This window comes from Rhinoraja longicauda, chromosome 7, assembly GCF_053455715.1.
Source record: "Rhinoraja longicauda isolate Sanriku21f chromosome 7, sRhiLon1.1, whole genome shotgun sequence".
Taxonomy (NCBI): Eukaryota; Metazoa; Chordata; class Chondrichthyes; order Rajiformes; family Arhynchobatidae; genus Rhinoraja; species Rhinoraja longicauda.
Genome location: NC_135959.1, coordinates 7,455,002 through 7,480,735, shown reverse-complemented (window position 1 = coordinate 7,480,735; position 25,734 = coordinate 7,455,002). Strand labels below are relative to the sequence as shown.

The window sequence follows — 25,734 nt, the reverse complement described above, 5'->3', positions numbered from 1 at the left end:
AGCTCGTTGGATCAATCGTCCCCATATTTACAAAATGCTTGTGGTTGCAGCTCCCAAGATTTCATTTGCTAACCAGCAGTGGGTCCGTGGTTAAAATATCATCATTGAGGGGGGGCAGTCCCTGGGATTGCCTTTGGTTTGGAGGTCCACGCGTCACGTTTAGTTTGGAGATCGAGTGCGGAAGCAGGCCCTTCGGCCCACCAAGTCCGTGCCGTCCAGCGATCCCCGCACACCAACGCCACCCTAAACACGAGGGACAGTTCGCAAATTTTTTTTTTTTTTTTAACCAAAGACAATTGGCCTTCAAACCTGTACACCTTTGGAGTGTGGGAGGAAACCGGAGATCCCGGAGAAAACCACGGGGAGAACGTACAAACTCCGTACGGACAGCGCCCTAGTAGTCAGGATCGAACCAGGGTCCCTGGCGCTGTGAGGCAGCAACTCTACCGCTGTACCGCACCTTCGCCCCTTTGACACAGTAACCCAGGAGCTCGCTGGCTTTTATTTTCACGGTGGACTTTATGGGCAAATAAACGCAACTCTTGGGAAGGTGGTGTTGCTACCTTGAACTATTCTTTTGGCATCCGCAGTGAAGTGCATTCACCCTGATGGTCAAATAGGGAGCCCGATGATCATGACCCATTGACCATCAAAGGGGCGGCGATGTCATTCCAAGTTGGCGTGGCAGGTTCGGCGCGGCACGGTGGCGCAGCGGTCGAGCTGCTGCCTTACAGCGAATGCATCCGCCGGAGACCCGGGTTCCATCCTGACTAAGGGTGCTAGTCTGTACGTTCTCGGAATTCCCGGAATGGCGGGACTGTCGTACGTTGAAAGACTGGAGCGGCTAGGCTTGTATACACTGGAATTTAGACGGATGAGAGGGAATCTTATTGAAACGTATAAGATTATTAAGGGGTTGGACACGTTAGAGGCAGGAAACGTGTTTCCAATGTTGGGGGAGTCCAGAACCAGGGGCCACAGTTTAAGAATAAGGGGTAGGCCATTTAGAACAGAGATGAGGAAAAACTTTTTCAGTCAGAGAGTTGTGAATCTGTGGAATTCTCTGCCTCAGAAGGCAGTGGAGGCCAAGTCTCTGAATGCATTCAAGAGAGAGCTGGATAGAGCACTTAAAGATAATGGAATCAGGGGGTACGGGGAGAAGGCAGGAACGGGGCATTGATTGAGAATGATCAGCCATGATCACATTGAATGGTGGTGCTGGGCCATATGGCCTAATCCTGCACCTATTGTCTGTTGTCCCCGTGACCCATATGGGTTTTCTCTGAGATCTTCGGTTTCCTCCCACGCCCCAAAGAACGTACAGACACGCAGGTTAATTGGCTTCGGTAAACGTAAAAAATTACACCCCTAGTGGGTGTAGGATAGCGTTAACGTGTGCGGGGATCGCTGGTCGGCGCGGGCCAGAAAGGGCCGGTTTCCTGCACTGTATCTCTAAACTAAACTGAGGTAATTGAGGGAAACCTTGGGTAGTTATTTCTACGACGTGCATGGTGTTGTCCCATCTCATTGCCGCCTCACCTGAGTGGCTTGGTTGGCCATTTCATAAGACAGCAAAGAGTCAACTGCATTGAAGGCACTGGTGTCTCCAAACCAAGTCGGGGCCGTGCATATTTTCTTCCCAACAGGATGTCAGTGAGTTAGAATGGCTTCGTCTACAACCTTGCAGCCCTCGGTTAGTTTTTCCTCACAGATCTTCAGGGAGCCCATTGTTATTTATAGTGGAAAGCACAGAAGTAACTCAGCGGGTCAGGCAGCATCCTTGGAGGGCATGGATGGGTGATGTTTCATTTCAGTTACCTTTAGACCGAAGAAGGGCCCCGACCAAGAAATGTCACCTGTTCATATTCTTCAGGGGTGCTGACTAACTCCAGCACTTTGCGGCTTTTTCTTTGTGAACAAGCATCATCCGTTCTTTGTTTCTTTGTTTTTTAAAAAATATATATATACTGAGTTTTTGGGGAAAGTGTTGCATTAGTTGGAGGTGCCTTTAGTGTCAGCAAAGAGAATGTGAAGAGGATGCTATGAGGTTGCAGGGGTGACTTGGACAGGTTGTGTGAGTGGGCGGATGCAGTTTAATGTGGAAAAATGTGAGGTTATCCACTTTGGTGGAAAGAGCAGGAAGGCAGATTATTATCTGAATGATGTCGTTAGGAAATGGGGAAGTACAAAGAGTGTCCTTGTTCATCAGTCACTTAAAGTTAGCATGTAGGTGCAGCAGGCAGGCAGTGAAGAAAGCTAATAATAATAATAATATATTCCTTTATTCGTCCCACGCCGGGGAAATTTACATGGCATGTATGTAAACATGCTAATGGCATGTTGGCCTTTATGACAAGAGGAGTTGAGTATAGGGGCAAAGAGGCCCTTCTGCAGTTGGACAGGGCCCGAGTGAGACCGCACCTGGAGTACTGTGTGCAGTTTTGGTCTCCATATTTGAGGAAGGATATTCTTGCTATTGACGGAGTGTAGCGTAGGTTTACTAGGTTAATTCCCGGAATGGCGGGACCGTCGTATGTTGAAAGACTGGAGCGACTAGGCTTGTATACACTGGAATTTAGAAGGATGGGAGGGGATCTTATTGAAACATATAAGATTATTAAAGGATTGTACACATTAGAAGCAGGAAACATGTTCCCAATGTTGGGGGAATCCAGAACCAGGGTTGAAGAATAAGGGGTAGGCCATTTAGAACAGAGATGCGGAAAAACTTTTTCAGTCAGAGAGTTGTAAATCTGTGGAATTCTCTGCCTCAGAAGGCAGTGGAGGCCAATTCTCTGAATGCATTCCAGAGAGAGCTAGATAGCGCTCTTAAAGATAGCGAAGTCAGGGATATGGGGAGAAGGCAGGAACGGGGTACTGATTGTGAATGATCAGCCATGATCACATTGAATGGCGGTGCTGGCTCGAAGGGCCGAATGGCCTCCTCCTGCACCTATTGTCTGTTGTCTATTGTCTATTGACTTGGATGCTCTGCTGTAAAACCTGAAAAGGCTCATTAAGATCACAGACTAATGTTGGATTTTACTTCATTGGGATTGGAAAGCAAATGTGGCAAAGAAGAACATTTATATGGAGCACTGAGGCGGTAGTTGTGGTCTTTTGTCCTTGGTTTGCTTTCTCAATTCTTGGCGTTTCTTCACGATGGATATCCATCATTGAAGGATGGAAGCAAGTTGCTGGAGTAACTCAGCGGGTCAGGCAGCATCTCTGGAGAAAAAGAATAGGTGACGTTTCAGGTCGGGAACCTTGCTGAGACTGGAAGTAGAGGTGGGGGGGGGTGGTGGGGGGGGGGGGGGGGGGGGGAGATAAGGAATTAAACTGGAGGCGAGAAAAGGCCAGATCAAACCAGGGACAACAGGTGGCCACAAGAAGTGTGGCGTCCATAATGGCCCATTGTTTTCATGGCTTTCCATCATTAAAAGGGTGACCCAATGTTGAGCCGATTGATCATCTGCAGGTGTGTTCTGGCAGGAAGGAACTGCAGATGCTGGTTTAAACAGAAGATAGCTGCAAAGTGCTGGAGTAACTCAGCGGGGCAGGCAGCGTCTCTGGAGAGAAGGAATGGGTGATGTTTCTGGTCGAGACCCTTCCTCAACCCTTGGATTGACGCGGAGTTAACGCGCCAGGACTTGGCTTTCGATATATTTAGGTTGTAGCGTTTCAGGAATGAAACCTTTTTGACCTCTGTTTGTTTAGCGTTTATTCATTTCAGGAAGAGTCTGTCTGTTTGCTTAGTGTAGCTCAGTGTTTAACCACACCAATATCCAGAGGACTGAACTATTGATCATGAGACAGACGCAAAGTGCTTTCCGGTTGGGGTCCCTTCTTCAGACTGATCTGGAGGTTCGTGTTGGAACCGTACCAGGGCAGATTGAGAGGTTGACTTAAAGTACATTTTGTGAATCTGGAGTCGCTCGTAATGGAAACGAGTACAGAAGAAAAAAAAATCTCACTGATATCCTGCAGGGAATTTATTTTTCTTGGGTCTGATCTGCAGAGATGCATTGTTTAGAGATCATAGACATAGACATAGAAATTAGGTGCAGGAGTAGGCCATTCGGCCCTTCGAGCCTGCACCGTCATTCAATATGATCATGGCTGATCATCCAGCTCAGTAACCTGTACCTGCCTTCTCTCCATACCCCCTGATCCCTTTAGCCACAAGGGCCACATCTAACTCCCTCTTAAATATAGCCAATGAACTGGCCTCAACTACCTTCTGTGGCAGTGAATTCCACAGATTCACCACTCTCTGTGTGAAGAAATGTTTTCTCATCTCGGTCCTAAAAGACTTCCCCCTTATCCTTAAGCTGTGACCCCTGGTTCTGGACTTCCCCAACATCGGGAACAATCTTCCCGCATCTAGCCTCTCCAACCCCTTAAGAATTTTATATGTTTCTAATAAGATCCCCCCTCAGTCTTCTAAATTCCAGCGAGTACAAGCCTAGTCTATCCAGTCTTTCTTCACGGGTCCTTCTGCCCACTGAGTGAGTCCACGCCGACCATCGATCGCCCGCTCACACTAGTTCTATGTTGTCCCACTTTCTCATCCACTCCCTGCACACTTGGAGGAGGGGGAGGGGCAATTTTACAGAGGCCAATTGGCCCGCGTATTTGGGACATGGGAGGAAACCAGAGCACCCGGAGAAAACCCACGCCGTCACGAGGAGAGCGTGCAAACTCCACGTAAAGACTCCGGCGCCCGAGGTCAGGATCGAATCTGGGTCTCCGGCGCCGTGAGCATGTCGCTCTCATCAGCGACTACAATAGACAATAGGTGCAGGAGGAGGCCATTCGGCCCTTCGAGCCAGCACCGCCATTCAATGTGATCACGGCTGATCATTCTCAATCAGTACCCCGTTCCTGCCTTCTCCCCATACCCCCTGACTCCGCTATCCTTAAGAGCTCTATCCAGCTCTCTCTTGAATGCATTCAGAGAATTGGCCTCCACTGCCTTCAATGCGGCTGAAAATAGACACAAGGTGCTGGAATATTACCCAGCGGGTCAGGCAGCATCTCTGGAGGAAAGGGGTAGGTGACGTGTCGGGTCGAGACCCTTCTCCAGAGCCAGCATCTGCAGCTCCTCAGCGGGGCAGGAGGTATCTCTGGAGAGTAGGAATGGGCGACGTTTTGGGTCGAGACCCTTCTTTGGAGACTCTCTGCCTGAAGATGGGTCTCGGCCCGAAACGTCACCCATTCCTTCTCTCCTGAGATGCTGCCGGGCCCGCTGAGTTACTCCAGCATTTAGTGTCTATCTTCGGTTTGAACCAGCATCTGCAGTTCCTTCCTACACTTGTCACCAGACTGGCAAAAGGTTTGGCAACAGACTGAGGAGATTGCCTGAGGGTGGGGCATTGCTAGCTTAAGATCTGTGTTTGTCTTTGGTGTGAACCAGCATCTGAAATTTGGTCCTGCACATCAATGTGGTTGACACTTGCTTTCTCCTTGAGATTACCGAGAGGGCCACTCAATTCAAGGGGCGATTAGAGTTTGGTCGATAGATGCTGCCCCACGTGGTAATGCCTGCTGTCTCACGAATGGGGGAGATTGGAGGGGAGGGGTGGGGGAGGGAGGAAGGGGTAGAGAAAGAAACATTTCGGGCATCGCAGCATATTAAACGATGGAAGCTGATGGATTATTATTTTCTTTATTTTCAACAGTTATATTATACAAATAAAGCTTCAAATACTGTCACAGCACCTATACTGATTCGTGCTAATGTGCGTGGAAAATCATCAGTGAAGATTGTACATGTGAATATCAGATTGCAACTAGCTTTGTAAACCGTCCCTGTCGCCTAACAATACTTGCATTTCCTAGCCAGCTTTTTGCTCCAATCGTGTTCTGGACCCTTCCGATACGAAACGATAGAACTTTATTTAACCCAGGAGGGAAATCGATCTGCCAACAATCGAAAAAATAACACAAGATGCATGAAACATGAAATTAAAGTGATGAGTGGGAAGGATTGGGGATGTGCAAACATGGGGGGAGGGAGGAGGGGGTCAGTCTACCCCATGACAGAAGGGGTCAGTCTACCCCATGACACAAGTCAAGTCAAGTCAAGTCAATTTTATTTGTATAGTATGGCGAGTCCGAAACTTGTTGGTTGTAAGAGGAGTTTATTGCAGCCGCAATATTCGGATACAGAGTTAAACAACAAGGTAAAGGACAACCAATACAAACTTTCTGTCTTCCTTGAAGACTTCGCCGAACTGACTCAATCGGGCGCCAAACGCGCACATGACATCGCTGGCCAATCAGCGATGTCGCTCTCTGGACCAATCCCTATGGTCGCGTTCCCACGTGACCTCGCTGGCCAATCCGAGGGTTCGACGACCTGGACCATTCTCTATGGTCGCTACAATGGCACATTTAAAAACAACCCACGTTGACCAAAGTGCTGCACATCTGATTAGGAAAAAAAAGAAACATATAGTGGCAGGCAGCCAAACACAACGACGCGGCCATCTTGAACAAAATGTTTAACTAAAGCAGAATGGTGTCCCCAGGGTCAGTCTACCCCATGACTGAAGGGGGGAGGGGTTGTACAGTTTGAAAGACACAGGGAAGAAGGATCTCCTGTGGCGTTCTGTGCTCCATCTTGGTGGGACCAGTCTGTTGCTGAAGGTGCTCCTCGGGTTGACCAGATGTGTCATGCAGGGGGTGAGCCGTATTGTCCAGGATGCTCCGCAGTTTGAGGAGCATCCTCCCCCTCCAAGACCGCATCCCGTGAACCCAACTCCAACTCCGCCCCCAGGACGGAGCCAGCCTTCCCGATGAGTCTGTTGATCCCGTTGGCACTGGCCACCACCGGCCTTTGTGACTGGCACTGGTAAATGCTGAACGCAAAATTTGACGCCACTCGGTTAGACAATAGACAATAGGTGCAGGAGGAGGCCATTCGGCCCTTCGAGCCAGCACTGCCATTCAATGTGATCATGGCTGATCATTCTCAATCAGTACCCCGTTCCTGCCTTCTCCCCGTACCCCCTGACTCCGCTATCCTTAAGGGCTCTATCCAGCTCTCTCTTGAATGCATTCAGAGAATTGGCCTCCACTGCCCTCTGAGGCAGAGAATTCCACAGAGCCTTTCCCGAGCCACTTGCTTGCCGTTGGATAGTCTAAGACGGCAGAAGGAACGGAGTAACGTTGCAACGCTTTTGATTAACCTGTTGTGAGTTCTCTCCTGCTGCTGTGTTGATGATTTATTTCAAGCAGAAATTCCTCAAAGGTGGACAGAAGTCCTGGTCAGCTGTAATTAATTTTATAATGAAATGTTTTTTGTTTTGTTTTTTCAAACAGAAAATTATTTTTTGGGCCTTTTTTCAGAGATGATGCATGCCGTTTTTTTAGCGTATTGATTGAGCGCGTCGCTAATTATTGCCAAGATCCGGTGGGGAAAACTTTGCTTTGCATGCAAACCATGCCATACCATACTATACATGAGTGGGACATGCTGTATAAAAGAGTGCGCAATATAGTATTAAAGCTGCAGCGGAAGTGCAGGTTATAAAAAAAAATTTAAATGCAAGGGTCACAAGGAGGTAGGTTGGAAGATTGGGTAAATTCATCCACGGTTTCAGGGAGGTCTGTTCGAGGATCTGGTAATACTGGGGAATGGAGCTGTTCTTCATTCTGCTGCTACATGTGATGTTTCCACTGCTTTTTAAAAAAAATATTTCGATGCAGTTCTTTTGGCACCGTGGATGTTTTGATTCGAAATGCATCTTTGTTTGGCGATCTCCGTACGTTTTCCCAAAAATTACTTCAGCGTTTTCCATGCACGTAAGCTGAAGGCAGAAGGATATGCTCACTGACGCCCAAAATGGTGTGCCGGGCGCATTGGGTGCCAATGTGCAGAATTAATTTGCAAAGAGGTTGGGCTGGATAAGAGACTGGGCAAAAGTGCCGGACGAGTTACTCAACTGAGCTCCTCCATTCACTTTGTGCTTTTTCCCCCACGATTCCAGCATCTGCAGTTCCCCCGTGTCGCTGAGAGACTCCCGAGTCCTCGGTAGCGGAATCTGGCTCATCCGAGCTGAGGAATCCGATAGATTTGTCATCCTTTGGATGGCTTTTCCTTTAGAAACTTGATCCCTACTAATAACAGTATAACAGTATAACAAAACTTTATTGTCACTCGGCACAAACATCGAACGAAATTTCAGCAGTCACAAGACACAGCAAAAAGGAAAAGAACACAGGACACCCGACCCCCAACACAAACATCCATCACAGTGACTCCAAACACCCCCTCACTGTGATGGAGGCAACAAAACTTCCCCTCTCCTCCCCCCGCACCCACGGACAGGCATAATGTTGGGTCATAGAAACACAAGGCACTTTCTCTTTCAACTGTGAGCCCTGCCCTTTACCTTAGGAAGGTCACTGCTTTGAACTAAACTCTGATCATAGAAACATAGAAAATAGGTGCAGGAGTAGGCCATTCGGCCCTTCGAGCCTGTACGCACCGCCATTCAATATGATCATGGCTGATCATCCAACTCACTATCCCGTACCTGCCTTCTCTCCATACCCCCTGATCCCTTTAGCCACAAGGGACACATCTAACTCCCTCTTAAATATAGCCAATGATCTGGCCTCAACTACCTTCTCATCTCGGTCCTAAAAGACTTCCCCCCTTATCCTTAAACTGTGACCCCTGGTTCTGGACTTCCCCAACATCGGGAACAATCTTCCTGCATCTAGCCTGTCCAACCCCTTAAGAATTTTGTAAGTTTCTATAAGATCCCCCCTCAATCTTCTAAATTCCAGCGAGTACAAGCCGAGTCTATCCAGTCTTTCTTCATCTGAAAGTCCTGCCATGCCAGGGATCAATCTGGTGGGTCTTGGCTGGGTTTAAAAAAAAAAAAAAAAACTTGTACCCCCCCCCCCCCCGGACTGTTTCCTCAGCGACACCCCCCCCCCCCCCCACCACCCAACGTTTTCATCCAGTGATGCATTGAACCATTGCCGCATTTGGGGCCATGACTCGGCCTTTCAAATTACAGGATCGGAGGCGTGCATTCCTTCTTAGTTATTCTTAGGCCCCCCTCGGTCATGGGTGATGCATCCTAGTTGGCTGCTTGCTCCACACCTCGGCTGGAGCAGCGTCGCTCTTGTGGCTGAAGAGACCAATGTGGGAGTGACAGTCTCTGTGGCAAAGGTCACATTTGTGTGCGGTCTCTGGTCTGTTGAAGTTGCCGCGCTCCTCTCTGCGTGCCCGCTTGTCTGCCGCCGCGTTCATCAGTTTCTCTCCCCCCTCTTTGAGACGTTGGTTCAGGATACCTCTCCACCTCGTGCGGTCAGCTGCAAGGCTCTCCCAGGACTCCACGTCGATGTCGAGCGCCTTCAAATCTCTCTTGCAGACGTCCTTGGAACGTAGCTGGGGGCGGCCGATGGTTCTCCTCCCAGATGTCAGCTCTCCATCGAGCATTCCTACCACGCGGATAACCCTGTTTCTATGGCATTCAAGTGCTCTCTCCTTCCAGCTTGGAGAACAGCAGTAGCCATGGGACCCGCTGGGGATTTTTTTTTCCCCCTCCCTCTCCCCATTCTGACTCTGTTAGTTGTAACATTTTGCTGCGGAGCATTGCTCAGACCACCGGCGCCATGCCAGTGTGATTTGGTGCGCTGCAAGAAAACCCTTTATCTGGCATGACCTCCCATCTTGCAGGGTTTCGGGATTGCTGCCAAAGGTTTTCGAGTAAGCAAGAGGTCAATCATATATATGTATATGTATGTGTGTGTATGTATATGTGTGTGTATGTATGTGTATATGTATATATGTGTGTATGTATGTATGTGTGTATGTATGTGTATATGTATATGTGTGTATGAACATTTGTGTGTGTGTATGTGTGTGTATATGTATGTGTGTGTGTATATGTATGTGTATATATGTATGTGTGTGTGTAAATATACATATATATGTATATCGTAGATAAAGGCCACATAATGCACGCATAGACAAACAGGTATGTTCTAACCCCAGTTGGAACCTGCTCTATTCAATTAAATCATAAGTGCTAAGTCGACTTTGAAAACATGAGTTTTAACTGAGATTAATGTTTGCTCCATTTTTCATGTAGAGAAAAACGAAGAAAATCTTTGAAGTATTTAAATCAGTAAGTATCCAATTTTTTAGTGAGAGGTTAAATCATTTTTATTTTAGATTGAACAAGTAGTGGTGGTACTTTTTAAGTTGACTCCAGTGGTAATTTTAGCCGCTCGCTATGACCGATGTTGGATCTGACCTCATCAGGTCATAGGGCATAGTAGAAATAGGCCATTCGGCCCATCAAGTCTACTCCGCCATTCATTCATGGCTGATCTATCTCTCCCTCCTCACCCCATTCTCCTGCCTTCTCCCCATAACTCCTGACACCTGTACTAATCAAGAATTCATCCATCGGCAAAAGAAGAACATAGAAACATAGAAACATAGAAAATCGATGCAGGAGGAGGCCATTTGGCCCTTTGAGCCAGCACTGCCATTCATTGTGATCATGGCTGATCATCCATAATCAGTAATCTGTGCGTGCCTTCTCCCCATATCGCTTGATTCCACTAGCCCCTAGAGTTATAGCTAACTCTCTTTTAAATTCATCCAGTGAATTGGCCTCCACTGCCTTCTGTGCCAGAGAATTCCGCAAACTCACAACTCTCTGGGCGAAAAAGGTTTTTCTCAGCTCAGTTTTAAATGGCCTCCCCTTTATTCTTGGACTGTGTGGCCCCCTGGTTCTGGACTCCCCCAACATTGGGAACATTTTTCCCGCATCAAGCTTGTCCAGTCCTTTTATGATTTTATACGTCTCTATAAGATCCCCTCTCATCCTTCGAAACTCCAGTGAATACCAGCCCAATCTTTCCAATCTTTCCTCATATGGCAGTCTTGAGCAAAAGTGTCTGCAAGGCTGTTTTGAGCTGGATTTAAAGAAAAGTGACCCATCTGTTTCACTGGCACTTTAAAACATGGGTCATTTGCCTTGGTAATACCAACGCATTAGTTTTGTTGGAAAAATCGAACAAATTTCCCATTCCGTCTCTTGGTAAAATAATGAAACATCACTGTCATTTTTGGCCAGTCCCCCTGGCTCCGGAAGGTCATCAAAACCCATCGAAGCATCAGTCGTTGAGTCTCGTTATGGTTCTTGATGGTGAATGCAAGTTAGTGCATTCTCAAGTTGGCACCGTTTCGGCACTGTTCACCTTGCTAAGATCAGGAACAACCACCACTGTATGTATTACCGTTTGTTTTAGAGTCATAGAGTGACACAGTGTGGAAACGGGCCCTTCGGCCCAACTCGCCCACACCGGCCAACAGTGTCCCAGCTACCCTAGTTCCCACTTGCCTGCGCTTGGTCCAAACCTGTCCTGTCCATGTACCTGTCCAGCTGCTTCTTAAACAACGGGATAGTCCCTGCCTCAACTACCTCCTCTGGCAGCTTGTTCCATCCCCCCACCACCCTTTGTGTGGAAAAAGTTACCCCTCGGATTCCTATTAAATCTTTTCCCCTTCACCTTGAACCTATGTCCTCTGGTACTCAATAGACAATAGACAATAGGTGCAGGAGTAGGCCATTCGGCCCTTCGAGCCAGCACCGCCATTCAATGTGATCATGGCTGATCATTCTCAATCAGTACCCCGTTCCTGCTTTCTCCCCATACCCCCTGACTCCGCTATCTTTAAGAGCTCTATCTAGTTCTCTCTTGAATTTATTCAGAGAATTGGCATTTAGTGCCTTATCTCCGGTTTTGAACCAGCATCCGCAGTTCCTTCCCCACACTTATCGGCAGCTGCCGACTGCCAAAAGATCTGGCAACGGACCGGGGAGATTGCCCGAGGGCGGGGCACGGTGGCGCAGCGGTAGAGTTGCTGCCTTACAGCGAATGCAGCGCCGGAGACTCGGGTTCGATCCTGATTACGGGCGCCGTCTGTACGGAGTTTGTACGTTCTCCCCATGACCTGCGTGGGTTTTCTCCGAGATCTTCGGTTTCCTCCCACACTCCAAAGACGTACAGGTTTGTCGGTTAATTGGCTGGGCAAATGTATAAATTGTCCCTAGTGGGTGTAGGATAGTGTTAATGTGCGGGGATCGCTGGGCGGCACGGACCCGGTGGGCCGAAGGGCCTGTTTCTGTGCTGTATCTCTAAATCTAAAAAATCTAAAAATTGCCAGCTGAGGATAAATTAAATTGAATTGACTTGCGTTAAATCCCCACTTGCTCTACGCTGTACCTTAGTTTGAGAACAGGGTTGTCTCGTAGAGTTCTTACGTTTGCACAATTTTCCTTTCAGACCAGAAATAGAATAATGAAAAGAAAAGATGATGCCTCTTCCACGACCAAAGGAGTAAGTAACGAATGGTCCGTGAGAAGGAAATGAGGTGATTTGTAATGTAGACTGGACGACCCGTCGGGTCCAAACCTCCCCTGCATTGGTCTAGCACCCTCCTCCCCTCCCCCAAATCCAACAGCGCACAGCAAGATCCCAGGGTATATCCGAAGCCGTGGCGGCTGGGGATTCTCCCCCCCCCCCCGGGGCCCGAGCGGGGGGGGGGGGGGGGGGGGAGCAAGGGGAGAGGGAGCCGCTCACCCCGGCCCCGGGCGGCGTCCAGTAGAAGGAGAGCGGCCGCCAGGCGCTGCCCCGCGCCCGTGGTCATCTTCTTTGACCACCCCTCTCTGCCGCCCCGCTGCGCCAAAGGGAGGGAGGTCAGGTGGGGGGGGGGGGGGGGCACGCCGAGGACGGGCGCCGGCCCTCTCGGCGCCGCTGCGCAGGCGGGCCCGGCAACCCTCGAATGAGATGCCGTATGAGATCAAAATGGCGATCTCAAAATGGCGATCCCAAAATGGCGATCCCAAAATGGCGATCCCAAAATGGCGATCCCAAAATGGCGATCTCAAAATGGCGATTTTGTAAATGACCCGTTGGGGTTCCCATTGTGACGCCGAGCACTGAAGTATTAGATCAAAGTGACTTGTTCCATTCACAGTGTAGAGTTTATTAAAGTTTATAAAGTGAATGACTTTTAGAATATAACGAAACTTGATACTGCACACCGCAGGCGAATGGCGAGTAAGGTGCCCCTAATGTTGTTGCGCTATCGTGTACCGTTTTGGCCGAATTTCGGGAACATACATACAAGATGAGAGTTTTGGTAATATTTAGATGTGTTGAGCAATGATGGCATTTTCTGGGCTGAGTCTGACACAGTACTTTCATCACAATGGTGTAACCTTCCCCCCCCCTCCCCCCCCCCCCCCCCCCCCCCCCCCCCCCCAAGTTTGTGAGTTGCACTGTGTGTACAGGAGTTGCAAACATGGCTGGTAAGGTTTTATTTTAAAAAGGCTCTATAAGGAGCTGGTCGGGCCGCACTTGGAGTATTGTGATCAACTCAGGGCACCGTAACCTGAGGAAGGATGTGCTGGCTCTGGAGAAGGTCCAGAGGAGGTTTACGAGAACGATCCCAGAAATGGGTGGGTTAGCACAAGATGAGCGTTTGACGGCACCGAGGGAGGAAGCCGGAGCAACCGGAGGGAACCTAAGAGGGTCACGGGGAGGTTGTGTAAATTCCACTTAGAGAACGCCCGAGGTCAGAATCGAACCTGGGACTCAGTGCCATTGTGCTGCACCCTTCTAAATCACCTGGGGGAGGGGGGGGGGGGGGGAGGGGGGACCCACGTGGTCATGGGAAGAATGTCATCTATCATTGTTGTTCTGGTTAGATTTATTTTCCACTATTATTCTCAATCAGCAAAAAAATGTGCTATTTCATCTGATTAAGATTGGCTACCAGGAGACTTATTTGCTACTGGACCAAACGTCTCCTGCATTGGTGCAGCACCCTCTCCCTTCCCCTCACTCCAGCCCCCTTCCCCCCACTCCATCCCCCTTCCCCCCACTCCATCCCCCTTCCCCCCCACTCCACCCCCCTTCCCCCCACTCCACCCCCCTTCCCCCCACTCCGCCCCCCTTCCCCCCACTCCGCCCCCCTTCCCCCCACTCCACCCCCCTTCCCCCCACTCCACCCCCCTTCCCCCCACTCCATCCCCCTTCCCCCCACTCCATCCCCCTTCCCCCCACTCCACCCCCCTTCCCCCCACTCCACCCCCCTTCCCCCCACTCCATCCCCCTTCCCCCCACTCCACCCCCCTTCCCCCCACTCCATCCCCCTTCCCCCTCACTCCACCCCCTTCCCCACTGCACCCCCCATCCCCCACTCCATCCCCCACTCCATCCCCCACTCCATCCCCCACTCCATCCCCCACTCCACCCCCCACTCCATCCCCCACTCCACCCCCCACTCCATCCCCCACTCCATCCCCCCCCACTCCATCCCCCACTCCATCCCCCCCACTCCATCCCCCCCACTCCATCCCCCCCACTCCATCCCCCCACTCCATCCCCCCCACTCCATCCCCCCCACTCCATCCCCCCCACTCCATCCCCCCACTTCATCCCCCCACCCCATCCCCCCTCTCCATCCCCCACTCCATCCCCCCACTCCATCCCCCCACTCCATCCCCCCACTCCATCCCCCCACTCCATCCCCCCACTCCATCCCCCCACTCCATCCCCCCACCCCATCCCCCCACTCCATCCCCCCACTCCATCCCCCCACTCCATCCCCCCACTCCATCCCCCCACTCCATCCCCCCACTCCATCCCCCCACTCCATCCCCCCTCTCCATCCCCCCCTCTCCATCCCCCCCTCTCCATCCCCCCACTCCATCCCCCCCACTCCATCCCCCACTCCATCCCCCCACTCCATCCCCCCACTCCATCCCCCCACTCCATCCCCCCCACTCCATCCCCCCTCTCCATCCCCCCCTCTCCATCCCCCCTCTCCATCCCCCCCTCTCCATCCCCCCCTCTCCATCCCCCCCTCTCCATCCCCCCTCTCCATCCCCCCTCTCCATCCCCCCCTCTCCATCCCCCCCTCTCCATCCCCCCCTCTCCCGCCCCCCCCTCTCCCGCCCCCGCCTCTCCGCCCCCCCCTCTCCACCCCCCCCTATCTCCACCCCACCTCAATCCCCTTCCCCCCACTCCTTCCTCCTTTCCCCTCCCCCCCACTCCATCCCCCTTCCCCTCCCCCCCCGTCTTCATCCCCCTTCTCCACCCCCCCTTCTCCATCCCCCTCAATGCAGTGACGATAATGATACATGATACAAAACTGAGTGAAGTGTGACATTTACAGGTCATTTTCTTTTCTTTTCAACAGCAAATAATTGCACGTAAATACGCAGATAAAGTAAGAAGGCAGTTTGTGCCGTATATCAGAGAGCCCACTACGTTGTCTCCGAAGATGGTACATGTGAATATCGATCTGCAAATCGCATCGTAAATCAAACCTCTCGACCAAACTGGTTGACCTTGTGATCTAACACTGCGTTTTAATGAGTCCTCTACACTCAATTATATTGAACAGAGTGCAAATACCCTTTTGCATTCAATTCATTGCGTTTAGTTCACCCTGCTGTTGGGAGGGGGTGTGTCATTAAGCTGGCGTCACTGGGCGGTCGAGGAGACCTTTGGTACAATGGCCTTCGTCGGCCAGCCCATTGTGCACAGACACTGGGATAATATGTTACAGTTGAACAAAATGTTGATAAGGCCGCCCTTGGAACGCCATCAGTTTTGGTTGACCCTGCGATAGATACGACGCTACTAAGCTGGAAAAGAGCGGGGAAGGTTTACGAGGATGTTGCCAGGACAAACGGAGAAAGGCCCAGAATGAGTGGATGAGGGGAGGATGTTTCCACTGGTGGGAGAGTCTAGGACCAGAGGTCACAGCCTCAGAATTAAAGGATGTTCCTTTAGGAAGGAGATGAGGAAAAAATTCTTTAGTCAGAGGATGGTGAATCTGTGGGATTCTTTGCCACAGAAGGCAGTCGAGTCCTTCCACGGATATTTTTAAGGCAGAGATAGATAGGTTCTTGATTAGTACAGGTGCCAATGGTTACGGGGAGAAGGCAGGAGAATGGGAGAGATAGATCAGCTATGATTGAATGGCGGAGTGGACTTGATGGGCCGAATGGCCTGATTCTGCTCCTGTCCTCAGAAGGCAGTGGAGGCCAAGTCTCTGAATGCATTCAAGAGAGAGCTAGATAGAGCTCTTAAGGATAGCGGAGTCAGGGGGGTATGGGGAGAAGGCAGGAGCGGGGTACTGATTGAGAATGATCAGCCATGATCATATTGAATGGTGGTGCTGGCTCGAAGGGCCGAACGGCCTCCTCCTTAACCTGTTGTCTATTGTCACTTAGAAGCTTATGAACTTGTTGGGGGGTGTGAGCTATGGGGAGAGTTTGGTCAGGCTAGGACTTTATTCCTTAGAGGGCAGGAGTGACCTGATAGAGGTGTATGGGAGGTCATGGTACAGTCGCGTCAGACTTTGGTGAGGCCATATTTAGGGTGTTGTGTTCCGTTTTGATCACAATGTTGTAGGAAGGATGCTGCCAAGCTGGAAAAAAGGTGCAGAGTAGATTTACGAAGATGTTGCCAGGACTCGAGGGTCTGAGGTGTAGGGAGAGGTTGAATAGGCTGAGACTCTATTCCTCGGAGCGCAAGAGGCTGAGGGGTGATCTCCTCCAAGTGTACAAAAATTAGGGGAATAGGTAGGGTGAATGCACAGTCTTTGACTCCAGAGTAGAGAAATAGAGAACCAGAGGACATAGGTTTACGGTGGGGAGGGAAAAGATTTAATAGGAACCCGAGGGAATTCTCTGCCTCAGAAGGCAGTGGAGGCCAATTCTCTGAATGCATTCAAGAGAGAGCTGGATAGAGCTCTTAAGGATAGCGGAGTCAGGGGGGTATGGGGAGAAGGCAGGAACGGGGTACTGATTGAGAATGATCAGCCATGATCACATTGAATGGCGGTGCTGGCTCGAAGGGCCGAATGGCCTCCTCCTGCACCTGTTGTCTATTGTCGATTGAGGGGCAACTTTTTGCACATGGAAGGTGGTGGGTGTACGGAAGGAACGAGGTAATGAGGCAGGTTCTATAACAGCGTTCAAGAGACATCGGGGCAGGTACATGGATAGGAAAAGTTCAGAGGGATATGGGCCAAACGCAGCAGTTGGAACTAGTGTGGGTGGGGGGGGGGGGGGGGGGGGTCTTTAGGTGGGCATGGACTAGGTGTGCCGAAGGGCCTGTTTCTGTTTTCTAAGGACAGTTTTTCTAAGGACTGCCTGTGAAAATGTTATTGCCTATCTGTGCTTCAATTTATCACACGCAGTGTGGCCCGTTGCTGCTTGAAAGCGTTCATTGTCCTATTGTTAAGTTTGTGGTCGGAAGTTAAGATGTCCGAATGTGGCCAACTAAAAACCCAACTCTGGTTCCAATACGACACACTGAAAAGTGCGAACGAAGGTTACACAAAATAGTTAATTTATATTTACTTGCTGTTCCAAGCAAAGGTAACACAGCAGAGCAAGATGGACCACTCGACCCTGAAAACCGTAGCGCGTCGCGGCGCCATTTTAGTAGGCAGAAACTCGCAGAAACATTTAAACAGAAAAATAACAGAAATCTGTGAATTGATGGATGAGATACATTCTACATTTCGGTACAGACGATTTCAAAGGAGTGGTCCATCTTGTCCCTCTAGTGTCTTTGGTTCCAAGTAACTTTTTATCATGCACTTGTGTCTGGGTATTAATTATTAACCAGGAGAATTGCCGTATAAAAACACCATCAGGTCCTGCTGACTTATTGAGAAGGTGATTCTCATTGAAGCTTACAGAATAATGAAAGGCATAGATGGAGTGGATGTGGAAAGGATGTTTCCACAAGTGGGGGGGAGTCTAGGACCAGAGGCCAAAGCCTCAGAATTAAAGGGCGTTCTTTTGGAAAGGAGGTGAGGGGGAACTTCTTTAGTCAGAGGGTAGTTAATCTGTGGAACTCTTTGCCACAGAGCGCTACAGAGGGCAAGTCAGTGGGTATTTGTAAGGCAGAGATAGACCAGTTCTTGATTAGAATGGGTGTCAGAGGGTTATGGGGAGAAGGGAGGAAAATGGGATAAGATCAGCCGTGATTGAATGGCGATGTAGACTCGATGGGCCGAATGGCCTAATTCCAGAACAAGGGGCCGCAGTTTAAGAATAAGGGGTAGGCCATTTAGAACTGAGATGAGGAAAAACTTATTCAGTCAGAGAGTTGTGAATCTGTGGAATTCTCTGCCTCAGAAGGCAGTGGAGGCCAATTCTCTGAATGCATTCAACAGAGAGCTGGATAGAGCTCTTAAGGATAGCGGAGTCAGGGGGTATGGGGAGAAGGCAGGAATGGGGTACTGATTGAGAATGATCAGCCATGATCACATTGAATGGCGGTGCTGGCTCGAAGGGCCGAATGGCCTCCTGCACCTATTGTCTATTGTCTACTCCTATAAACTTGTGAACTTGTAACCTGGAGCTTTTATCATTCTATCTTCTTAAGACTGGGTCACCCTGTCCATGTTAGTCATTCACAGAACTCCCTATAGTTAGTGGAAAGTTAGATTGAGAGTCAACAAGCAACAAAAAAAAATTGGAATCGGTGGGAAAAAAAAGAACGTTGGAATAATTAATATTACTTTCTTGATTTCATTGAAGCGTACAGAATAGTGAAAGGCTTGGATAGTGTAGATGTGGAGAGGATGTTTCTACTAGTGGGAGAGTCTAAGACTAGAGGCCACAGTCTCAGAATTAAAGGACGTTCTTTTAGGAAGGAGCTGAGGAGGAATTTCTTTAGTCAGCGAGTGGTGAATCTGTGGAATTTTTTTACCACATAAATTATAATTAGCTTGCTTTGAAATGTTAATACAGTTTTTGCTTGCATTTTTTTCTCTAGCAAATGGCAGCCTTTGAAGATGAGTCAACTATAGCCGTAAGCATTTAATCTTTAGGACGGGCTATTTACTTTTCAATTAACTTGCAAATTGACTTTGGGTTGATTCAGGTCTCCACTGCACATCCCCAAAGTAATGCGTTGCTCTTAGTTTTTGTGGAAATATGTCTGTGGCAGTTGTCAACTATAGTTGGTTGTATTAGGACTTAACAATTGGGGTGGCAGGGTGGCAGGGTGGCACAGTGGTAGAGGTGCTGCCTTACAGCGCCGGAGACCCGGATACGATCCTGACTACGGGTGCTGTCTGTACGGAGTTTGTACGTTCTCCCCGTGACCTGCGTCGGTTTTCTCCGGTTTCCTCCCACACTCCAAAGACGTACGGGTTTGTAGGTAGGGTTGCCAACTGTCCCGTATTAGCCGGGACATCCCGTGTATTGGGCTAAATTGGTTTGTCCCGTACGGGACCGTCCTTGTCCCGTATTAGGCCCGGGGGCTCCTGTAGGCCCGGACACTTTAGGCCCAGGGGCCGCTGTAGGCCCCGGACGCTGTAGGCCCCGGACGCTGTAGGCCCCGGACGCTGTAGGCCCCGGACGCTGTAGGCCCCGGACGCTGTAGGCCCCGGACGCTGTAGGCCCCGGACGCTGTAGGCCCCGGACGCTGTAGGCCCCGGACGCTGTAGGCCCCGGACGCTGTAGGCCCCGGACGCTGTAGGCCCGGGCACTGTAGGCCCGGAGGCCTGGGCGCCTCCGAACGGAGGTTGCATAGCAACCCGCCTCCCAGCCTGGGAGGCCGCCATTAGCTGAGCGGGAGCACGTGGCCGTTGGCTGGGTGTGGTCACGTGGGGCGCGGGGCGGTGACGTCACCTTTTGTCCCTTATTTGGGAGTGAGAAAGTTGACAACCCTATTTGTAGGTGAATTGGCTTTGGTAAAATTCTCCCTAGTGTGTGTGGGATAGTGTGGGATAGTGTTGGGATCGCTGGTCGACTGGGACTCGGTGGGCCGAAGGGCCTGTTTCCGCACACCTTATCTCTAAACTAAACGTGATAACGTAGAACAGAGCAGTATGGCACAGGGACAGGCCCTTCGGCCCATAATGTCTGTGCCGAGTATGAGACCACGTTAAACTAATCAGGTCTGCCTGCACATGATCCATATGGATCGATGCAATGTTGCATGCAGCTTTAGTAGCTCCTTTACAGGAGAGATGTTGAGGCTTTGGAGAGCCTGTAGAGGAGATTAACCAGAACGCTGCCTGCATTCATTCCACAGCTTTTATTTATCTAACTTGCTCAAAGGCCTTTATTGTCCCTTAAAGCAATTGAACCGATTGATTCGGAAACTTTGGGGACTTTGGAATGCACAGTCCAGACAGGTCTTTGTTGTCTGTCCTTGGCTGTTCGGTGTTTGTGGAGAGGTCACACGAATTGCAGAGGATTTGACATTAACGGGGAATGGAGGAGGAGAGTTTGACACAAAGTGCTGGAGGAACTGAAGAGATGGATTCTTGATAGGTACGGGTGTCAGGGGTTATGGGGAGAAGGCAGGAGAAGGGGGTTAGGAGGGAGAGATAGATCAGCCATGATTGAATGGCGGGGCGGACTTGATGGGCCGAACGGCCTAATTCTGCTCCTAGAACTTATGAACTGAGCGGGTCAGTCAGCATCTGTGCAAGGAAAGGACATACAGGACATTTTGGCTCGGGACTCTTCTTCAGACTGATGAAGTAGGTGTAAGGATCGAGGTGCCAGAGGATGGACACAAATCGCTGGAGTAACTCAGCGGGTCAGACAGCATCTCTGGAGAAAACGTATAAGATTATTAAGGGGTTGGACACGTTAGAGGCAGGAAACATGTTCCCAATGTTGGGGGAGTCCAGAACAAGGGGCCACAGTTTAAGAATAAGGGGTAGGCCATTTAGAACTGAGACGAGGAAAAACTTTTTCAGTCAGAGAGTTGTGAATCTGTGGAATTCTCTGCCTCAGAAGGCAGTGGAGGCCAATTCTCTGAATGCATTGAAGAGAGAGCTAGATAGAACTCTTAAGGATAGCGGAGTCATGGGGTGTGGGGAGAAAGCAGAAACGGGGTACCGATTGAGAATGATCAGCCATGATCACATTGAATGGCGGTGCTGGCTCGAAGGGCCGAATGGCCTCCTCCTGCACCTATTGTCTATTGTCTATTGAAAAGGAATAGATTGACGTTTCGGGGTCAAGACCCGAAATGTCACCTGTTCCTTTTCTTCCAGAGAAGCTGTGTGACCCGCTGAGTTACTCCAGCGTTTCGTGTCTATCTTTGGTTTAAACCGGCATCTGCAGTTCCTTCCTACACATTTCTAGCTGCCAGAGGAGGTAGTTGAGGCAGGTTCTATCACAGCGTTTAAGGAACATTGAGACAGATGCATGAATAGGACAGGTTTAGAGGGACGTGGGACAAGCACAGGCAGGTGGGACTAGCGTAGGTGGGGCATGTTGGTCGGTGTGGGCAAGTTGGGCTGAAAGGGCCTGTTTCCATGCTGTTTGACGCTGCGAGTTTATAATTAGCATGCTTTGAAATGTTAATCGGGCTTTTGCTTCCATTTTTCTTCTCTAGAAGAGAGGCGAGACTAGCTCTGAAGATGAGTCTTCTAAAGTAAGTATTTAATCTTTAGAAGGGCTATTTATTTTGAATTAACTTATAAAGGCAAGATTTGGAGGTCGATTCTGGTCTAGAATGCAAATCCCCAAAGCAATTCATAAGCGATAGGAGTGGAATTAGGCCCTTTGGCCCATCAAGCCTACTCTGCCATTCAATCATGGCTGATCTATCTTCCCCTCTCAGCCCCACTCTCCTGCCTTCTCCCCATAACCCCTGACACCTGTATTAAGCAAGAATCTGTCTATATCTTAATGATATCCACTGACTTGGCCTCCACAGCCTTCTGTGGCAATGAATTCCACAGATTCACCACCCTCTGACTAACGAAATTCCTCCTCATCTTCCTGAAGGAACGTCCTTTAATACTGAGGCTATGACCTCTGGTCCTAGACTCTCCCACTAGAGGAAACATCCTCTCTATCCAGGCCTTCACTATTCGGTAAGTTTCGATGCAGTGTGGGAAGGAACTGCAGATGCTACTGTGTTCCGCAGGTAGACACAAAATGCTGGAGTAACTCAGCAGGTCAGGTAGCATCTGAGGCGGAACGAGAGGTAGGAAAAGGCTAGTACATATAAGGGCCGACAATAGATTACCATGGATGAGTGGAGCCCATAATGTGTCATTGTTGGCTGGGGAAGAGGTGATAAGGAAGGGATGCGAACAGTGGACTAGTAGGACTACTTGCGTGGAGGAGGGGGGTGGGGTGGGGGGGGGCGGGGGATAGAAGGAATGCAGGAGTTACTTGGAAATTGGTGAAATCAATGTTCATACCACTGGGCTGCAAGTTTCCGCCTACTAAAATGGCGCCGTGACGTACTACGTTTTTTAGGGCCGAGCGGTCTATCTTGTTCCTCTAGTATCCTCTGGTTGTAAGCGAGGACAGGTGTTAATGGAAATCTTCATGTTTTTGCATTAGAAAGAAGAGAGAGTGCCCTTCAAGATGATGCTAATGCAAAAGGAAGTAAGTATCTATTTAAGGAGCGGCACGGTGGCGCAGCGGTAGAGTTGCTTCCTTACAGCGCTTACAGCGCCCGGGACCCGGGTTCGATCCCGACTACGGGTGCTGTCTGTACAGGGTTTGTACGTTCTCCTCGTTTCTTCCCACACTCCCACACTCCAATGACGTACAGGTTTGTTGGTTAATTGGCTTGGCATAAGTGTAAAAGATAATTGTCCCTGATGTGTGTTAATGTTTGGTGGGCCGAAGGGCCCGTTTCCATGCTGTATCTCTAAACTGAAAACTAACCTAATCTGCCATCTCACGGGAGGGAACCAAGGTAATTTGGCTTGGTACGAGAGGTGGTGGTGATGGTAATATTGGTCCATGGACACTGTCCGGGTCTCAGTGAAGGTGGCTGCTGTAACCAGTCGGTTGGCAAGGGTTCTGTGATGTTTGGTGGACCGTGTGGGGTGGGAGGACCCGTTGCTCCTCCCGTGCAGCAGATGGCGCTGCACAGGACAAAGGGAGATATTTTGTACATAGTTACCTTGGCTGTACACGGAGTGTGAGTGTTCAGTCAGATCGTGCAGCCATTTTAGTTGTCTTGCTGCCAGCATTGAGTTACTGTAATAAAGACTTCCGTTGTACCTTGAAGACTCGCAAAGTTTCATGCAGGCATAGAACAAGAACACGAAAGGTTCGGATTCTGGTTGGGCCACACCAAATGCCTGCCCCTCTTGCGGGTTTACGCCCACTCCCGGGTGCTTCTGGAGAGGGAGCACACGATATCCACGGGGCCCCTTGGCCGCTTTCCGGGACCACGGTGGGCTGGAGCGTGGCGGCACGGTGGTGCAGCGGTAAAGTCACAGTTTATTGTCACGTGTACCGAGGTACAGTGAAAAGCTTTTTGTTGCGTGCTAACCAGCCGGCGGGAAGGCAACACGTGATTGCAATCGAGCCATTTACAGTGCTATAGATGCATGATAAGGGAATAACGTTTGGTGCAAGGTAATGCCAGCAACGTCCGATCAAGGATAGTCCGAGGGTCACCAATGAGGCAGATAGTGGTTCAGCATTGCTCTCTGGTTGTGGTGGAGTTGCTGCCGTACTGTGCCAGAGAACTGCTGCACGCCCTCAATAGCAACATAATTAGCATCAGCTTTGTTGTAACCCACATCTACCCAAAATAAAATCTTATTGAGGGCGTGCAGCGTAGGTTTACTAGGTCAATTCTCGGAATGGCGGGACTGTCATATGTTGAAAGACTGGAGCGACTAGGCTTGTATACACTGGAATTTAGAAGGATGAGAGGGGGTCTTATCGAAACGTATAAGATTATTAAGGGGTTGGACACGTTAGAGGCAGGAAACATGTTCCCAATGTTGGGGGAGTCCAGAACCAGGGGCCACAGTTTAAGAATAAGGGGTAGGCCATTTAGAACTGAGATGAGGAAAAACTTTTTCAGTCAGAGAGTTGTGAATCTGTGGAATTCTCTGCCTCAGAAGGCAGTGGAGGCCAATTCTCTGAATGCATTCAAGAGAGAGCTAGATAGAGCTCTTAAGGATAGCGGAGTCAGATGGCAGGAACGGGGTACTGATTGAGAATGATCAGCCATGATCACATTGAATGGCGGTGCTGGCTCGAAGGGCCGAATGGCCTACTCCTGCACCTATTGTCTATTGTCTATTGTCTATTGTTAACGTATATGTTTTATCAAGAAGGTTTTGCCTGACCAGAGATTCTGTTAACCCGCTGAGTTACTCCAACACTTTGTGTTTCACCAATTAACTGGTACTTTTATTGTCATGTGCAAACGTATGGTGAAATTATTTTCTTACATACAGTCCAGAACATTAACGTATCCCGGCACTTGCTTTCTCCGTCTGCTGTAAGTGGGGACAGATGTTAATAAAAATCTTAATGTTTTCATGCTAGAGAGAAGAGCTTGAATCCCTCAAGTCAACGGCATCAGTGGAAGAAGTAAGTATCAGTGAGGAGGAACCAAGGTAATTTAGACACAAAATGCTGGAGTAACTCAGCGGGACAGGCAGGCATCTCTGGAGAGAAGGAATGGGTGACGTTTCGGGTCGAGACCCTTCTTCAGAATTGACCCCGAAACGTCACCCATTCCTTCTCTCCAGAGATGCTGCCTGTCCCGCTGAGTTACTCCAGCATTTTGCGCCTATCTTCAGTGTAAACCGGCATCTGCAGTTCCGACACCAAGATAATTTGGCTTGGTATAGGAGGCGGTTTTGGGTTACATTACAGTCGGCCCTGACTCGGTTAAGCTGGTTACTAAATGGCCTTGCAATTGTTGGCAGGTGTGCCAGTTCTGGCTGAACCAGGCTGGTCCGCCCACCACTCTTTAGGGCTTCCGTCCTTGCCCCGTGTGTCCCAAGCATTTTGTCCGAAGGTGGCCTTGTAGACATTTGCTTCCCTGCTCCCCTCGAGGTCATTCGCACCTCTACTGGAGGTTTGCTTCTTTCCTAAATTTGGGTTTGGTTTAATTCAGAGATGCAGCGTGGAAACCGGCCATTCGGCCCACCGGGTCCGCACTGACCATCGATCACCCGTACACTAGTCCTACGCTATCGATCCCATCCTGCGCACGGGACGATTTACAGAAGGCCATTAGCCTACAAACCTGCACGTATTTGAAATGCGGGAGGAAACCGGAGCACCTGGAGAGAAACCCACGCAGGTCACGGGGGAGTACGTCCAAACTCCGTACAGACAGCACCCGTAGTCAGGATCGAACCCGGGTCTCTGGCGCTGTGAGGCAGCAACTCTACCGCTGCGCCACCGTGCTGCCCCCTTGTGTTTTCATATTGTCGGTGCACAAATCTGTCATTTGTGGAAATGCACTGCAGTTTCAAGATGGTCATTAGCTATGATGGTAAAAAGCTGTTAACAGAAAATATTGGGAATCTACTGCCCAGAACGTCATGTGGGATAGTTTAGTTTAGCCATACAGCATGGAGACAGGCCCTTCGACCCACCGAGTCCCTGCCGACCGGCGATCACCTGTACACTAGTTTTATCCTACACACTGGGGAATCTACTGCCAAGAACTTCATATGTGATAGTTTAGTTTAGACATACTGCATGGAAACAGGCCCTTCGGCCCACCGAGTCAGTGCCCACCAGCGATCACCCGTACACTAGTCCCATCCTACACACTGGGGGACAATTAACCCCAGAAACCTGCACCTATTTGAAATTTGGGAGGAAACCAGAGCACCCGGAGAAATCCAAATACCTATCCCATCCTACACACTGGTGACAATCTACAGAAGCAATTAACCTACAA

General features: G+C 49.9%; 1 protein-coding gene across 1 annotated transcript in view; it reads left to right on the top strand.

Annotated features, from left to right (window-relative positions):
- gyg2 (glycogenin 2) overlaps positions 1 to 25,734 on the top strand; it is a 79,524-nt gene that overhangs the window by 46,979 nt on the left and 6,811 nt on the right. Inside the window, exons 11-17 of the mRNA XM_078402923.1 lie at positions 10,116 to 10,151; positions 12,325 to 12,378; positions 15,248 to 15,334; positions 18,853 to 18,888; positions 21,439 to 21,477; positions 22,401 to 22,445; positions 24,360 to 24,404. Of these exons, the coding sequence (XP_078259049.1) occupies positions 10,116 to 10,151; positions 12,325 to 12,378; positions 15,248 to 15,334; positions 18,853 to 18,888; positions 21,439 to 21,477; positions 22,401 to 22,445; positions 24,360 to 24,404 (342 nt within the window). The remainder of the gene's footprint in view (positions 1 to 10,115; positions 10,152 to 12,324; positions 12,379 to 15,247; positions 15,335 to 18,852; positions 18,889 to 21,438; positions 21,478 to 22,400; positions 22,446 to 24,359; positions 24,405 to 25,734) is intronic.